The 18,504-nt window shown below is 40.1% G+C and overlaps 2 protein-coding genes across 5 annotated transcripts; both read left to right on the top strand.

Moving 5' to 3' along the window:
* Positions 1-3,004: 3,004 nt before the first annotated feature.
* Positions 3,005-11,428, top strand: LOC125774343 (uncharacterized). Of its 4 annotated transcripts, none has more exons than XR_007420820.1 (7): positions 3,005-5,307; positions 5,458-5,607; positions 6,957-7,452; positions 7,514-7,821; positions 7,909-9,380; positions 9,447-9,590; positions 9,631-11,428. XR_007420820.1 is itself a non-coding variant. In XM_049444600.1 (4 exons), the coding sequence occupies exons 1-4, from the start codon at positions 5,259-5,261 to the stop codon at positions 7,878-7,880; spliced, it is 1,062 nt and encodes a 353-aa protein (XP_049300557.1). In that variant the 5' UTR covers positions 3,005-5,258; the 3' UTR covers positions 7,881-8,018. The 4 variants fall into 4 exon arrangements, 1 of the variants encoding a protein (XP_049300557.1); XR_007420819.1 differs by having other exon boundaries at positions 9,627-11,428; XR_007420818.1 differs by having other exon boundaries at positions 9,447-11,428.
* Positions 11,429-14,483: 3,055 nt separating this feature from the next.
* On the top strand, positions 14,484-18,212 carry LOC125774344 (uncharacterized). Its single transcript, XM_049444601.1, has 4 exons — positions 14,484-15,291; positions 15,796-16,246; positions 16,319-16,626; positions 16,724-18,212. Exons 1-4 carry the CDS (start codon positions 15,162-15,164, stop codon positions 17,908-17,910), a joined length of 2,076 nt encoding a protein of 691 aa, XP_049300558.1. The 5' UTR covers positions 14,484-15,161; the 3' UTR covers positions 17,911-18,212.
* Positions 18,213-18,504: the final 292 nt, after the last annotated feature.

The raw sequence follows: 18,504 nt of genomic DNA, 5'->3' as shown, positions 1-18,504 counted from the left end.
CATTTGAGTGACTTTTTTTCGTGCAGAGTGGTTCGAAATCGATTGCGTGTTTTTTAATTATGTTTCGAGACACAGACACCTGAGGGCATGGCCGTCGAAGAAGAAAATGTAGCAATTGGTGCCATCTATCGACCACAGGTCAAAGATTGGCGATCCGTTGGACCTTTCGCGAATAGCTCCGGCCACAGACATGGTAGCGATTAGTGGTGCATGGACGAAATCTAGCCACAAGTGCCATCTAGCCATGGCCAGAAGAAAGTTTGGTGATATCTTGGATACCGGCGGAGCTATGGGGCAAAGTTGGGCCAAAAATGAGGAAAATTTTACGGTTTCACAAACGGGGTATGGAACTTGGTTCCTCGATGAATAAATCACTTTTCACTATGCGAAAACCTCCTTACTATTTAATCTTAATTGTAAAAAAAATCAAATTTAGGCCACATTGCATAGTCTCCGAACCACCCTGTACGAAAAATTGACACGCAGATGAGTGACCGTGAGTGGGGGGGGGTCGTGTTTCAGACTTTAGCCGGGGAAAGTTGGGCCAAAAATGAGGAAAATTTATAAAAAAAATCAAATTCAGGCCGCATTGCATAGTCTCCGAACCACCCTGTATGAAAAATTGACACGTAGATGAGTGACCGTGAGTGGGGGGTGGGGGGGGGGGGGGTTGATTTCAGACTTTAGCCCTTCATTGAAACATTTTGTTTACAGGATCAGCGAGAAAAAACACCAATTTCGCGTTTATACTAGCGAGTTCAACAGCAAATGATAATGAGTGACATATCCATCAGATGGATGTATGCACTGCATTTTTGAACGGAGAAATAAGTGAAGAAATCTACATGGAACAACCAGAAAGATATACGGGGGCAGTACCCACATGACATTTTCCGAAGATTTCATATTGACCTCTCGCTTTTTCATCATTCCATCTCGCTATTTTTGAGTGGTTTTTGCCGTTCGTGCCCTGTGGTGAGCGGTTTTGTCAATGTGTTGGTGTTGATCGTAGCGACCGAGCGACCCGAGTGTGATTTTCAAACAATTTACAAAGAAAAAAGGAAGAAGCAAACGCGGAACACGCACATGCACACAGTCCGCGTTGCCGGACTTCGTGATCCGAGAGAGTGCGAAATGGACGCGTTGATTTGAGGAGGTTTAAAATAGTGAATTATCAACGAACTGTGTCCTCAAAGGTATGTAAAAGTGTTGAAAAATATACAGCACATTTATTCGATGCTAATTATGTTCTTGTGTTTCGATTTCAAGTGTTTCAGAAGACCATTCAAGGGTGGAATCAAACAGCATCGTCAGCCGCAACAGCATGCAACAGTGAACAGTGCAGGAAGGTTGTTCATCTACAACCAAGATTTCATCATATATGTGTTTTGAAGTTTTTTGTTCTTTTAAAGTGATTGTATTGTAATTATTTAATAATTTATAGTAGTTAAAAATAATACAAAAGGTAAATTAACAACACTTGTTAATATTGTGAAAAAATATTGTGAAATAAAAAAAAAATATTTTAAGTGTAAATTTTTGTGTACGTGACTGTCGAAAGAAACGATGAGAGAAAGAAATGGCGCACGATCGGTTCGCTCAGGATAATCGGCGTACGCGATTGGCTCGCTTTGGATAAATCGGCCCACGATCGGGTTGCTTCGGATTCCACTATGCGCGGTCGGGTCGCTTCGGAAATATTGATCGAATGGCCCAACTCACACGTGACGCCCACGCCCTGCCCACGTCCACAAGTAACTTCGTAGAAAGCCGAAACAAACCCTTTATGCTTACTGCACGCTTAAGCAAAACACCCACTTGGCAAAAGTCGTACGACATCGAGGCTTATTAGCCGGCTTATTAAAGGCTTACTAGCAACTTAGTAAGCTTCGTTCGTGGATCGTTCGCGGGGGTGGGGGAATCGGGTACAGGGGCGGGGCGTATGCCGTATGTACGCTTGTATATAGCCTGCAAGCTTGCAGGCTTATTTATAATAAGCGTTGGTAGCCTAATAAGCTTCAGTGTGTCCCGTTCTTTCCTTCGCTTTTTTGTTCTTTCTCGCTTTCCCTTTCTTTCCTATTGCTGCATTCGGGACACCCTCGTCCCGAACACACCACGACCGTGAACGAAATAATTACCAGGAAATACATACGATCCCTTTTTTTATTGCACATACGCTCATCATGCGACGAACAGGTAAAAAAAACTGCCGGCGTTCTGCGAAGCGGACGGTGGGATGGGGTTCCTATGTTCGGCAGAGGTTTCTGTAAATATATAGAAGAAAAAAAAACGGAGAGACATGAGAAATCTTTACACTTTGTTTTTTTTCTTTAACTCATTTCGAGTGTTAAAATGCGTACCTCTCAAGACGGCGAGTATTCAGCACTCTCTCCGATGTGATTTGTCCTGCCATCCTGCGGTTTAACTCCGGCTTCACCCTTTCCGCTTCACGGCCAAACTCTTTCCATCAGCTGATCGACTCGATGGGATTCACTACGCACAAAACACAAGGAATAGAATTAATTCACTTATCACAATCACTAGTTTTCACATTACTTACCGGAGCAAAGAATCACTTCACAAAACACGATAACGCTTGCGCACACACCTCCGCCTCCAGCAAAGGCCAAACTCATATGAATACGCCAAAGACAGGGCAAAAGCAATTTTGCAGTGAAAGAAAGGAGACAGCGAAAAACAATATAGTGCCACACTCCTCGACAGGCTTCAAAGTGTGGAAGCAAAATTGTCTAACACTTCGAGTATGGGACCGTTCAGGTGTGGGGTGGGTTGGTGACGCAGGTTGCGGTGAGGGTTTACATAGAATATAGGAGCGTGTGTGAGTGAGGTAGGGTGGTGGAGTGAGAGTTTGTCGTACGATCGCTCGAAAGTGAGGGTCAGGGATAGCGAGAATGAAGAAATTTCCCCCCTCTCATGCGATTTCTGCCAAGTGGGCAACGCTTTACCGAGTGCTACCCCGAATGCAGCGGGGTACGTGGTACGTGGTATTCTAATGCGGATCGCAGGTATAATTTCAGAATCCTTTTTCACTTCGAGAAGATCCCAGGTATAATTCCCGAACCCTCTTTCGCTTCGCGATTTGTGGACGCGTCCAGGACAGGACCCAATTTTTTTGAAATTTTGTATGACTTCGGCTTTTGTGGACGTCTTATGAGTCGTCGTGTGTACGCAGCCAATAACTTCGCTAGTCGTTCAGCTGGTCGTTTAATTATTCGATCATTTTATGAGCTCCGTGAGTGTCTTTCTGCCAGATGGGTGTCAGTCAGTGTTCACTCGACACTCATTTTTAAAATAACGCTCAATTGAGTTACCGTACATTGCGCGCGAGAAGAATGAACTGGGCCTGGCGGATTCGAACGTTCACGTTTGTATGGAAAGAAATCCGCGAGGTTTTGAGCTGCGGATTTTAAACGAATCTGTTTGGGGATGGATTTTTTTCAGTAAATTTTGCTGTTTTAGCTTTCCATGAATGTTAATAAGCTCTTTGAAACAAATTTTATGTGTTTAATAATTATTTTTAAAATAAATTTCATGATTTACAACTAAAAAGAAAAGTTATTTCTTTATTTGTTTTATTACTAATTAATGATTACGGCTATGGCCGAGAAAAGTTATTTCTCTTGTAGTAAAAACAACTGATATTTTGATTATCACCAGTGTTTCAGTATGCAAATAATTTGGAAAATCAACGGTACAAATTTTTTTATTTTATTTTATTTTTATTTATTTGTTTTATTATTTTTATTTATTTTTTCTACAACTTTGTTTAAAAATTAACATTTCCATATACAAAGTACAGTCAAAGTTATGAACCTTTTATATTTTCTACATATTTAAAAAATCGATCCCAATTTTATGAATATGTTTTATATTTTTTTTTTAATCAAGACATATTTAAATTATAAAAACGAATTTAAATGTGTTCCTTATCGTGGTTAATCCTAACTGTTCCTGGTTTCTTACTGACCAGACTGGTCGTTGCGGACTATAGAATATGTTCTAGGAAACGAGCAATCGGAGCGAACACATGATTGTATTCTTTACTATATTTTGAAGAAAATGTTCTAAAAATGTATATTGCACGCGTGTTATGAGTGTGTGCAGTGTGTGTCAAATGTCACATACAGGCCAGAACGAAAGGTCAATAGTGTTTGAACAATCATATGAAACATCAATACTGCATGGTTCGTATTGGAAAATTCTATAGAAAACAACACAACCCCAACTGTTTTTTTTTTTCGTAACAACCCGTCGCCGATTTGCCTTAGTTTGTTTTAGTTCAGGTGATAAACTCGTTGAAGTAACAACGTAATTAGTGCTACACTTGTATAAATATGTCTGTAAGTATGTTAAATTTAAAGTACATTCCAATTTATTATTACAAAATATGAAATATATTTTAGGACAAACGAAAAACTACGAATAAGGCGCAGTTTGAGCGACTTATTTCCCTAATCGAGCAAAATGCTGATGTTGTGGGTGACAGGAGTAAAGGAAGCGCTGGATTTTGGGAAAAAGTATCTAGCGAACTAAATCAGTTAGGACCTCCCGTGAAAGATGGCTCTGGTTGGAAAAAGGTAAATTAACGTTGCGAATTTTTATGTATGAAATGAATTGAAATTTATTAAATTGAGAAAAAAATTAAATTTATTTTTAGGTCTGGGCCGATTATAAGTCGGGCTTGAAAAAAAAAAAACTCGCCCACAACAACAGAGAATATAGGGCTACAGGTGGAGGTCCATGCAATTTAAGCACTTTTACTATGATGGAAAAACATGCCATTGACATGCTGGACCTAAGGCGGTGTGTAGAAGGTACACCTAATGTACCCGTTTTAGGTTTGGCATGTGAGGGAAATGAGCCTCAACCCGGAACATCCTCACAATCTGAACAGCAACGACATCAGCAGCAAGAACTACCCATCTGACAATTTCCGAAGATTTCATATTGACCTCTCGCTCTTTCATCATTCTCTCTCGCTATTTTTGAGTGGTTTTTGCCGTTCGTGCCCTGTGGTGAGCGGTTTTGTCAATGTGTTGGTGTTGATCGTGCCTGCTGAGCAACCCGAATGTGGTTTTGACTATTTTTCTTCTTTTTTCTGCAACCGATCGGTATATCAATTTCAGCAAAGAAAAAAACATAATCTTCTTATGTGGTGTGTTTCGATATAATTACGAAGGAGTTTTTTGTGGTGGTAGTGCTAACGAAAATCAAAGTACACTAGAATTTGCAGGTGAATGTGTAACAATAAAAAAATTATTGTGCAAGCAACTGCAACCCGGTACGGTACGTTAAAGTCAAGTGTTTTGTGAATAAATGCATATAAATATAGTTATATTATATAACTAATATATTATGCGATATGCAATATTTTATGCGAATAATAATCAGTTTAAAGTGATCAAATGTGATATACGTTTTTGTGAATAATTTTAGTGATAAAAATGTCCAGGATGAACGGCAATTTCTACTCGAAATGTCGCCAAGCAATGCAGGAGCTTGACCGCGAATACGAGGACGCAAAGGAACGGCACCGCCGTGCAGGAAATAGTGGAAGGTTTAATCTGGTGCCTTTTCCGGATATTGGTAAATTATTATTACTGTAGTGTGTTTAATTTATATAATATAACTGTGTTACAGTTCCGTCTACGTGTCAAGTGAAGCGTGAAGTGGAATGTTGTGTGAAAAGTGAATTTATGTGTGTTTTTTACTGTATAAATTAAACACAGTTGGGGCGGCCTGGTTGTTAATATGATAAGCGACACCGGTTCTACACCGTAGATATCCGGTCAAAAAAGAACCGTTGATATCCGGTCTTATCCAGAGCCGTCCCCCCGTAGCAAGGATTGACTGTCTTATTACGTGGTAAAAAATAAGTCTTGATACAGCCTGGTTCATAACACGACTGGTCCGTGTCCACCATACGCGTATGGGAAAAGTAAATAGTCACTAGACATGGTAGACCATAACCGATGTTGGTGCCCTAAAAGTGTCAAGAATTTTATAAGTCTTAACATGAAGACAAAAAAATTACAAAAAATTATAGTTGACGAATAGTTAGGTGCCCACAGCAGTATATATGATAGTTGCACCAGTTTTCACACGATAGGGCCGGCACAAAAACGGCCAGGAAAAGCCGTAGTCCCGTACACAGGATTGTCTATCCTAACGTGCAACTGAAGTCTGAGAATGCCATCAATTTGAGGCCAACATTACCGAAGCACAGCTAGATCTAAGTTGAAAATATGATAAACTTTTGTTACATAGCTTGTGGAACGGTAGAAGCTTTTTCACGCAGGACGTATGGAGTCTAGCAACAAGGACCGCTTTGAATCTATAACAGTAGTGGATCTTGGCCACAACCACGAAATAACACCGGATTGCGCAGGAAGCTGGATTGCTGTGTCGTATAGTTATAGTTTCCGTGTCACTAGAATATTTTACAAATGTAGAAACGATGAACGTGCACGTGCCTACTTTAATTTCCCTAAGCTCATTAACTTAAGCATTCCTCAGCTATTATGTAGAGTGATAGCTTGAAAATAAGTTTAAATACTCCCGTTTTAAAATGTAATTTTATTTTAATCTCTTTTGAAAAAAAATCGTTTAAAACTGAAAATATTTTAACTCGCTATATCGAAGCAACAAAGGGTTGACTGAAATTGGAAAAAAATGAAATAAAATTGTAAAAGGTGAAATAATAAAGCTGTAAAAAAGGTGAATTATCCAATCTATCTTGCTAATTTATGTATATGATATGGATATAATTTTGGAAAATCATATATGTAGAGCATTGCGATATGCTTCGTTGCTTTCTGTTAAAATTTAATATTTTGTCAAATGATTTTTCGTGGAACGTTTAAATTGTATATTAGGTAGTGGTGTCGTGAGGTAGTCGTGAGAGAAAATTACACATTGTTTATTCCTTATTTTAGATATGGAACCAGAACCATACGCAGCAGGACTACGACCAGCATCAGCATCGGCAACAGCACCAGTACCAACATCAGCACCAGGAGTCAGCAACACGGAGCTAGGACAGGATTTTTTAAATATAGTTAACATTAATAACGGTAGTGGTGATGGTAATAATTATGATACTAACAATTCCGACCAGGAGGACATTAATTTGGATGGGGACAGCTGTGTCGATTTTGACGACGACATGGTTGGTCGGGACGATGCGTACGATTTTATCGATGAAATGGATCTTATAGACAATCTGAGATACCTTGTTGTTACGTGTCAGCTCCCCCGTTCGACGGCCAACTTGTTACTGGCGATCCTACGGAAGAAGCTAAACTTAGATCTTCCCAAAGATGCGCGGACCCTAGTGAAGACACCCACTGGGATTGGAAAGATTGTTAAACCAATTCCTGGTGGTGATTATTGGTATGGAGGTCTTAAGTCGGTCCTGGCCCAACATTTGCAGTAAGTATGACATGATCTAAATTGTCTATGACACAGATTATTAATTATCTTTTGATTACAGGAACGTCAATCCCGGAGTGACACCTTTTTCGTTGGATGTGTCAATCGACGGGCTACCTCTTCACAGAGCTGGGCCAACCCAACTTTGGCCGATTCTAGTGAAAGTGGTAGAGTTGCCAAAGGTGCCGGTGATGATGGTGGCTACGTTTAGTGGCGCATCAAAACCGGGAAGCATCATACCATATCTGGAGCCGTTCATAGATGAGCTGAATCTGATTCAGCGGGAAGGTTTGGTTATCGGCGATAAAACGGTGCATTTTAGAGTCCGCGCTTTTATCGCTGATTCACCAGCTCGTGCTTTTTTAAAGGGTAAGTCGTTAGAATATAAAAATTATAAAAATATAGCCATAAGAGGTTCAGAGGTCTAATCATGGATTTTTTGTTTTACTTTTTCAGCAACAACGAGCTATACGGGTTATCACGGTTGTTTGAAGTGTTCTGCTGTTGGCGAATACTCTCCCATAGGTAAAAAGATGATCTTTGATACCGTGGATGCTCCCCTACGTACGGACGCAGGGTTTCGTAATAGAGTATGCAGGGGACATCATAAGACATGGCGAACCCCGCTGGAAAAATTAGATAATTTTGATATGATCAATGGAGTTGTTTCCTGCGATCGACTACATTTAGTTGATTTGGGTGGGACCCGGGGTCATTTGCGGGGAATGATTGATGGGAAGTTTACGACGGTTTGTGATAAGTGGACCCCCCGATCGAAGGAAACTGTATCGCGATTTTTATTACGTATGCAGCTTCCTTCTGAGGTGCATCGGCGTATGCGGCACCTCAAACATATCGCCTTTTGGAAAGGATCCGAATATCGGACCTTCCTCCATTACGCAAGTGTTGTGGTCATGAAGGACTATATGGATTGTAAAACATATAGTCACTTCCAACTCTACTTTTGCGGTGTGACGATTTTTTCTTCATCGGCACATCAGCACCTCTGGCCTCTAGCAGCCGTATTCCTTCGCAAATTTGTGAAGGAGTTCGGCACGATTTATGGTCGTATCTACATGACGAGCAATATCCACAATCTCCAACACGTGTCTGGAGAGGTTGCGTTGTATGGACCGCTCGATGGTTTCTCAGCCTATCCATTCGAAAATCATTTACAATTGATTAAAGGCTGGGTCCGTTCGGGCACGAAATGTGCGCAGCAAGTGGCAGCTCGATCAGACGAACTTGCACGCGTCTATCGGGCTGTCAACACAAATGCTCCACAATATCCTAGATTAAAGGCAAATGGTGCCGGTGTACACGTGACCGCCGATTTTGTCTTAATGCCAAATTTTAAGGATCAATGGTTTCTAACCAAAGACCACGGCATTGTAAAGTTTTTGGAAGCGAAGCAATCTTCTTCGTTTCCCATCACCGTAGTTGGAGTCCGGTTTTTGTCAGTGGCGGAGATTTTTAATGTAACAGCAGACGATAATGCTTTTCCTCCATTTTCGTCTGCTGAATTACATATTTACCAATCGCAAGAAAATGCTCCGTCACAATTGATGGAAGTGCCATGGACTGATATTAGGTGCAAGCTAGTTGCAGTCCGGTTACCTACCCATTCCCTAAATCGAAAACCCCAACACCCACTACCTCCACGTCCCAATCCTGATACTATTGGTTTCTTTCCCCTTCTACACACTTTTATGCTAGAATAATACTCCTTCTACTAATCCACTAATTGCTCCTACTAAATCCTTTATTTCTATTAACTAACGGCTTCCTATCTTTTACTAAAATACTAACTAACTACTAATATATTTTCCGATAGGTGGTTCACGTTAAAAGTTGATTTGATTTATTCATCCACAGGCTCCTTTTTGGGCCGCGTGAACAACCTGATGTTCCAAGGGAGGTAACAAGTGGTAAGTTATTTTTTTTTAATTGAACGTTTAAAAGACTCTAATAGGTTTTCATGATTTTGTTTACAGGCACTTTCATCGCGATTCCGGTACATCGTGCTCAGGGGGGGCGTAGACGACCCTTTTAACCGCATGGATGGCACCTGGATGGTTTAACCCCGTGCGTAGCATAAATTTACTAACATGTTTGTAATGCATTGATTAGGTAGGTAGGTAGATAGATAGATAGATAGATAGATAGATCGATAGATAGATAGATAGATAGATAGATAGATAGATAGATAGATAGATAGATCGATAGATAGATAGATAGATAGATCGATAGATAGATAGATAGATAGATCGATAGATAGATCGATAGATAGATAGATAGATAGATAGATAGATAGATAGATCGATAGATAGATAGATAGATTTAAAAATATTCTTTTCTGTTGCATTCTGTTTTTTTCCTTTTTCTTAAGACAGATAGATTCATATGTAGAAAGATAGATATATAAGCATGTAGGTCGATAGATAGGTGATCCTGTGATAGAGCGCATTTGCATTTAGATAGGGTTTAAGAGTGGATAGGTTTTTTGGAAAGATGGATAGGACGTTAGGTACTTCTTTGAGGATTAAGGTCGCATCGGATTAACCATCGAGGATTTTATATTCGAGCTTGCGGGACACCGTGATCCGCCAACCTTCTCCTAGACGTGCGCTTTAGTCCTCTTGGTCGATGACTTTTTCGAAGTGTGGGTGGCTGGTGCAGGAGTAGTGGAATTGCATGCATATTAACTATACTAAAATGACTAACAATACTAACATGTTCGGTAAGAGGGTGGATCCGACGCCACATGGGGGCACCTCTATCACAACATAAAACTATCGAACTTATTTGCTGCTTAAGCTCAAGTGCCACCCTACAGGCTAATATAGGCTCTCCTCCCTAACTCCTACTCATTACGTCCGCGGCGTGCCGAATGGCAACATGCGATTTTATTGCATGGCTAAAATGAGAGGGGGAAATGGATATAAATGTGTACTAACTATGCAAATGGAAAAGGAAGTATTGTATAAGATTGAATAATATTTTACATTGTCCTAACCGTATGTATACTAACAAATTATAAAACACTGTAAATGATCTGTGTATATTTTTTATATTTATTAACTCATGTATTATGTTTTTTTATTTCATATTAAATCTTTTAACTTTTTTATTTTATTTTATTTTTTTACATGATTACGGCTTTTGCCGTATCGTCAACCACAGAAGGCTGAAGTAGTTACAATTTTCACAAGACATTTCCTGCTTGTCCTTTGCCTTATCCCGGGCATACTCGGTTGGGAATCTGGGGTTTGTGGTTATTGCTATTTTTGTTACTATTGTTGTATTACTAACTATTATTGTATTACTAACTTATCTAAATAGATATTTAATTTTGTATTTATAAATCCTTTTGAACGGCTTGGCCGTACTAATATGATTTTTTAATAATTATATCCTGAATTACAGCTTTGTACTTATGAATTTCATTCAACTATTTGGATTTTTCAATCACATTTCAATGGCATACGATGATTTAGGGTGCGGCCCGGTGGTGTATGTGATAAACGGCGCCGGTTCCACACGAAAGGATCGGGTATCAAATCCCATCTGGACCGTCCCACGTAGCTAGGACTAACTATAAGGCTACGTGTTAAAAACAAGTTTAGTAAGCCAGAAACGGACGGCATGACTTGAAAGGTCGTTAAACCAAGAAGAGAGATCAAATCGGCGCCGAACCGGACCGTTCTGCAGTGCTTGTATATTGCAGGTGAGCGAAAAGAACAAGCGCATGTTTACAATATTGGACCCCGTGACGAACCCGTATTCCGTTTACGGCATGCGCTTCTTCGCAGGTTTTGCAAGCGAAGTCTATCCTTAGCATGAAAAATCTTCTGCTTGAGGATTTTATCAAACGTTGCTTTCTCGCGGATATCGAAACCTGCAACTCGTCGCAGCAACGTTTGAAAGTTCGTATACTTTTTTATTGGAACTTTTGGTCCGTTTTTGCCCCCACCAAGCCAACTACACTGGATCAAAAACTCGCCCAACAAAACAATATGAACAGCATCACTTAAGCGGTTTGCTGCATCACGCGGAGGTACCAAACCACTTAAGCGTGCCACCATGCTATCCATATTACTTTCGTTGGCGAGAAATTGCTCCATTTCGTCCAGTTCCTCCTTCGACTGGACTGGAGCAAAAGATGAAGTTGGCTCGATGTCGCTGGTGGGGACAACTCTGACTGCCGTTCCCTGCACGTTCCGTTGCACCAAGACACGAGTCATCTTGTACACGTGTGCGTTCATCTCCTCCATTGCACCTACCAACTGTTTTATGTCCTGTTTCATTTCGCAGAATTCTGCGGCGCAACTGGTGGGATGAACCACGGAAGCATAAAACGCTGGAGGTAACGCTGGCTGCGCTGGTGACGAGGCGACGTGGCCACCAAACGCTGGAGATGAAACACCGGATGCTGCAGGGACGACAAGCGAGGGCTGTGATGGTGACGAGGCGACATGGCCACCAAAACTGCCAAACGGAGGCGACACAACACGGGATGCTGCAGGGACGACAAGCGAGGGCTGTGATGGTGACGAGGCGACATGGCCACCAAAACTGCCAAACGGAGGCGACACAACACGGGATGCTGCAGGGACGACAAGCGAGGGCTGTGATGGTGACGAGGCGACATGGCCACCAAAACTGCCAAACGGAGGCGACACAACACCAGTGGCTGCTGGTACGATCATCGAGGGCTGCGTTCGTGACGAGGCGACGTGGCCACCAAACGCTGCAGATGAAACACCGGATGCTGCTGGAACGATCATCGTCGGCTGCGTTGGTGTCGAGGCGACGGGGCCACCAAAGCTGCCAAACGCAGGAAACACAATGCTCGTCGCTCGCTGTTGTGGTGACGGGACGACTAGGCCACCAGAACCGCCAAACGCAGACGAGGCAACGCTCGTCGCTCGCTGTTGTGGTGACAGGACGACCAGGTCACGGAAATACACCAGCGGCGGTGGAAAACGCGAAGCCGAGGCGTTGGACGCGGAAAGCGTTGCACCGCTTGACGCGGTAAGCGTTGCACCGCTTGACGCGGTAAGTGTACCTCCGCTGGACGCGGTAAGTGTACCTCCGCTGGACGCGCTAAGTGTAGCTCCGCTGGACGCGCTAAGTGTAGCTTCGCTGGACACGGAAAACGGGTTTTGACTGAAAGCAGACACCGTTGTCCCACTTTCGTCAATTATGTCCTGCATTGTCAAATGCTGGACATTATAATTAAACCCTTGCGTAAAAAGCGGCGGTGATCCTTCCATTATGTATGTTCCGTACTTGAAGGTTATACGTTGAATAAACGATATTAATATCATTCCGCGTGGGTGATAACGTTATCACGTATACATTCAAAGATTTTTTTCATAGTCCCTCCCCCTTCTCAAGTAGTAGAAAGAAACAATGATCCTGCATATATGAATGTAGTGGTGTAATGGTCTTGCGAAATTTTATTAAATAGTTAATTAGTATTGGAATAGACGAGGCGCGACTCGCGAGTCTATGACGTCATGGCGCACGTTCGCTTCGCATTCATCGGCGCACGCGATTGGCTCGCTTCGAATTCATCGGCGCATGCGATCGGGTTGCTTCGGATTCAACGACGCGCGGTCGGGTCGCTTCGGAAATATCGATCGAATAACTTCGCTAGTCGTACAGCTGGTCGAACGATTAGTCGATCAATTTATGAGCTCCGTGAGTGTCTTTCTGCCAGATGGGTACTACTACCACCACAGCAACAACAATCAACAGCACAACAACAACAACCACCACAACAACAGGAGCAACATTCACAACAACAACAACAACAAGAAAATGAAGATGAAGAACATCTGCATGGCACGCAATTTCATTTTAAAAAGAGAAGCATTGCTGAACTTCAACTATTAGAGTTTAAAAAATATAACAGACATACAGAGAAAATAGCGAACATCAAAATGGATCAGAGTTGGAGTTGAAAAAGCAATTGGTGGTAGCTGTAAAAGAATATATTGATTTGAAACGAGAGATAGCACATAAGGAATTAGATTTAAAAAACAAAATATTTAATTTTAAGTTTGAATTAGCACATAAGGAGTTAGAATTTAGACAAAATATTTCGAACAAGGAGTTAGATTTAAAAGTAGAATTATCAATAAAAAAATTGGAATTAAAAAAAGAAATAGCTAATATGGAAATAGAATTTAAACCATCAAAACTAGAATTAGAAAAAAACGCTTAGTCTAGTTATCTTAACCATAAAAATCATTACATGTATACTTTAATTTCAGGAATAAAATGATTTCTTTTTTTCGTATGTTGATAATTTGAAATTTATATATTTCGCAGTACGTCGGTGAATGTTGCTTGCCACTGTATATTGTTTTCGATGCACATGTTATGTAATGCGCTACACGTGTTAATTATGAGTCCAGCCTTTTTTGGATCATAATTCAGGCATCTATCAGCTCCTAACAGACATCTGAAGCGTGATTTGAGGATCCCGATAGTTTGCTCAACAATTATTCGTCCTGATAAAATTCTTGAATTTTCCGCTGCTTCTACAGAACCTTCGTCCGGATCACGATGAGGTCTTAAAAGCCATGGTTCTGAAGAATATCCTGCATCTCCTGAAAATTATAATACAGATTAAAACAAGTTTCAAACATAACAAAAATAGTTTTATCTAATTACCAAATAGTCTATCATTTTTTCCATTTCTGTGCAGCTCTTCGAAATGTCGTCGGACTGGACTCACTCTCCAAATATGAGCGCTATGGTTTGATCCTGGAAACCGAGCATCTATCGCTCTAATTCGATACTTATGATCACAAACCTTAAATAAAAACATAGCTTTATTTATTTAAATGTACATTTCTAACTTTAAAGAAAAGCATGTACTTACTACCATGGCATTAATGCTGTAAACGTTTTTACGGTTCGGGTACAGTAATGGGCGATTGCGTGGTTTTTTAATCTTAATATGGGTACCATCAACGCACATGACGATAATATCCGTAAACCCACTTTTAAGCAAAAAATATTGTTTTGCTTCCAGTCTGTCCTCTTCACACATCGCTAGTGTTACCCAATCACTTATTAGTGTATGCAGTGGAATCAAAGTTTGCTGTAATATTTTGGAAAAGGTTTTCTGTGCTAAAGCAACATGAAAATCTTTTCCAATTCCACGTTGATAGCTCCCAGTTACGAAAAAGAGAAGGGATGCTGCAATTTTTTCCGACGAAGTTATTCCATAACCTCGTTTAGAATCCAATTGCGATCTCAGACCATCAAGCAAGTGCAAAAAGATAGCCTTTGAAATTCTAAAATTTTCAATAAAACTGAAAAAAACAAACGATTCTTCATAAAAATAAGCGAACAGTGTATAGTACATGTTCCGGTACATACGCTTCATCGGCTAGAGCTAAAGGATCCGAAGTATATCGTAGCATTCGTCGATGTCGCACTAATTCTAGCTTAGCAGCACCTTCCCTGATAACAATGGTGAATTATTTTTCAAGCAAATTCACCTGTGGTGAAATGGTGAAATTGCAAGCCAAAGGAAACGCTTGTCAAAGCTGTGGTAGGTTCGGAAGAAGCAACGAAGAAGAAGTGGTTAAATAAAAACTGTCAACAAATCGGCCGGTATTTTTTCAAGACAAGCTTAAACATATTACTGACGCAATCGAAAGTTGTATTTGCTTGTGATTTTTGAATAAATGGATCCGATTAAGCGTGGAAAAAAGAGTGGCCTGTTCAGGAAGCGATCTTTGGCAAAGATAGCAAAGATTGATAAGCTGTTACAGGCCGAAAATCAACCCGTCCCAAGCACGAGCAGGGAAACACAAGGTAAGCGAAATTAATAAAACACTAAACTAAAACTAAACTAAAAACTATACTAAAACTAAACTAAAACAACTAAAAAGTTGAACGAGATTCGGAACGTTAGTGAATTGAAATGGTGATAGCATTAACGTATGTGTGGAAGTGCGTGAAATTAGTGAAAAAACGACAATCCAAAATGCGTCTTTGTCGATGTTACGGTGCTGTCTTCCGTCCGGAGCTACGTGAGCAGCGGTTGCGCACAAGTTTCGTATCCGTTTTTTCTTCTAACCGTGACTAATTTGTTCCTTCGAACGATTACTACGGAGTAGTCTAAGCGCTAGGCGCAACGGACTGACGCATCAAATCGCGAGTGCCGTGAAACTTACACCCTTTATGAATACTACAAACTATAATCCTAAAGCAAACTAAAAACGAAAGTACCAGTGGACAATCGCCTAATCGACTAATCAAATTGAATTTATGATTGTTTATTCCTAGTTGTATGACACCTGTTTTATATATTTGTAGATCCGGAACATATTCATCCTGTGGCGGAACAATCGATCCAAGATTCATCGTCCTTGGAAGATCTATCATCCATCGGAGATTTGCCAATAGCAGAGGAGCAGGAAGAGCTAATTTTGGATGATGATGAGGATAGCGATATTTCGGACTACATCATAACGGAGAGCGATGAAGAGGATGAAAATGATCCGGACCTTGTTGTTGAAGACGAAAACAACCAAGCTCTTCATTTGTTTTCCAAGCGATTGAGAGTTTGGGCATTATCACATAAGATTACTCATTCTGCTTTAAATGATCTTCTCGTTTTAGTTCGTGAAACTACGGATATACATCTGCCTATAGATTCCAGGACTTTTTTGAAGACTCCGATAGGCGTTGGGAATGAAATTTCAAGTGTAGCTGGCGGGCAACTGTGGTACCAAGGAATTCAAAACGCGATACAATATTGTTTTCCGTAAGTTTGATTTCGTTGCAATATTTATATTAGATTTTGTTTCAATAACGTTTTTGTTGATTTTAATTTTAGAAATATGACCCCTGCTGTTGACGTTATATCAATAAATCTGTTCACAGATGGTTTACCGTTATATAACAGCGGGCCAACACAGCTATGGCCTATTTTGATGCAGCTTCATAACGTCCCGGAAGCTCCGATATTGGTGGTTGGAGTTTTTTGTGGTTTATCTAAACCGGATAATGTGGAACATTATCTGCGCCCACTTGTAACGGAATTGAATCAGATACTGGAAGAAGGAATAATTATTAACACGAAATCCTTCGGTGTCTGTTTTAGAGCGTTCATAGCAGATTCCCCGGCACGATCCTTTATAAAAGGTAAATTAATATTGTATGATAACAAAGATTAAATGTACAACCGCTAAAGTGCTGATTTATATAATACGATTAACACACCATTTTTCCCGTATTTTAGGAGTTACCTCTCACAACGCTACTTGTGGTTGTACAAAGTGTGAAATAGTAGGACGATTCGATCACGTTGCACGGACAACTGTGTATGAAGGTGTTGCAGCAGATCGAACAGACGCGGAATTTCGACAGGGGAAATATATAATAGGGCATCAGAAACGACTGACACCGTTATTAGATATAAGAGGAATAGATATTATTAAGCAGGTTTTAGTAGCAGATGAACTACATTTACATCATCTAGGAGTTATGAAGAAACTTTTAAAGGGATACACAGGATCATTAAAAAGATTTACGGCATTAACAGCATCAGAACAGGAGGAAATGAATAGGGTCTTAGTAAAAATTCAGCTTCCTTCAGAGATACATCGAGGAGTTAGGTCGTTGCAGTATGTAAAATTTTGGAAGGGGACCGAATTCCGTTCATTTTTAAATCATATTGGCATTCCTTTGCTTCGAGGTAGAATTCATGACTCCGATTACGAACATTTTAAACTTTTTTATGTTGCACAAACTTTGCTTTCCAATCAATATTTTGAAATTTACTGGGAATACGCTGGACAATTACTACAAAAATATGTTGCCGATTTTAGTTCTGTTTATAGTAGAGGTCTTTTAACGAGTAATGTACATAATCTTTTGCACGTCCATGCAGATGTTAGTATGTTCGGTCCTCTTCCAACAATTTCATCATATCCGTATGAGAATAAGTTGCAGTTCATCAAACGTCTAGTTAGAACAGGGCCTAGAACGCTAGAACAGGTGGTTTGCCGGCTAACCGAACTTAGGGAAGTAGAAGTTGCAGTCAGTCAAGAGTCTAAGGTTTATCCGCATTTGAAAATTAAGTCAGGGGAAGTAATTTTGCACATTAGAAAGGATTTTTTGTTAAGACAGGGCAATAGGAATGGATGGTTTTTGACAAAGGACAAAGAAATAATTAGGTATTATACTGCGACACAAGATTCAGAAAATGTTTACATAGAAGGTCATATACTACAGAAGAAGAGTTTAAGTTTCACACGTCCATGTAATTCAGACATAATATTTAATTTTGATGGTAGATTAGATGATTTATCGGATGAGGTAGCTAAAATCAATGTTGATAGGGTAATGTGTAAGCTAGCAGCAGTTTCGGTAGATGAAGGAATAAGTTATCATTTCAGTCCATTACTACATACTTTAGCAGACTAGTTTAGATTCAAGGTTTTGTTTTTATTTTCAGATTTCGCACTCTATTGGTAAATCGTTCTAATTGTGCTATCCAAAAACGCAACTTGTTATAATATTCTATACTTTTTAGCTTTCTACAATTTCTTTTCAGCTGGCTAGCAAATGCTTAGATGCGTTAAACGCATCTTTGAACTCCTATCCCAACCTCCACGTGGTGCTAGCTGGATTGTAACTATTGCATATTCCTTACAATTACAGTGATGAAGGATTATGCAATTGTTACAAACAGATACGGAAGGGGGCCATTTGAACAATTGTATCATTAAGTAGATTAAAGTTTGTATACGTATAATAAAAATGTTTGCTTTTGTATTATGTTTGTGTCATCTTTTCATCAATATTACAACCAAAACTATATGCTTTTAGGTATTCAAGTTCAAGTGTTGTGGTATTTTATTAATGATATACTATCAATTCGACATTCTTCTTTTTTTGGTTTCGCACGATGATACAACATTGTGTAGTTTTTTCATAAAAAATTGTTTTATCAATTCATCCGTAGCCTCGAGGGTTTCATTGCAGCCTAAAAATCGGAACAAGCGTAGAACTGCAGAA

The sequence above is a fragment of the Anopheles funestus genome, unplaced genomic scaffold (genome assembly GCF_943734845.2).
Source record: "Anopheles funestus unplaced genomic scaffold, idAnoFuneDA-416_04 scaffold_180_ctg1, whole genome shotgun sequence".
Taxonomy (NCBI): domain Eukaryota; kingdom Metazoa; phylum Arthropoda; class Insecta; order Diptera; family Culicidae; genus Anopheles; species Anopheles funestus.
The sequence above is the reverse complement of the archived record's forward strand: the minus strand, read 5'-3'. Positions and strand labels throughout refer to the sequence as shown.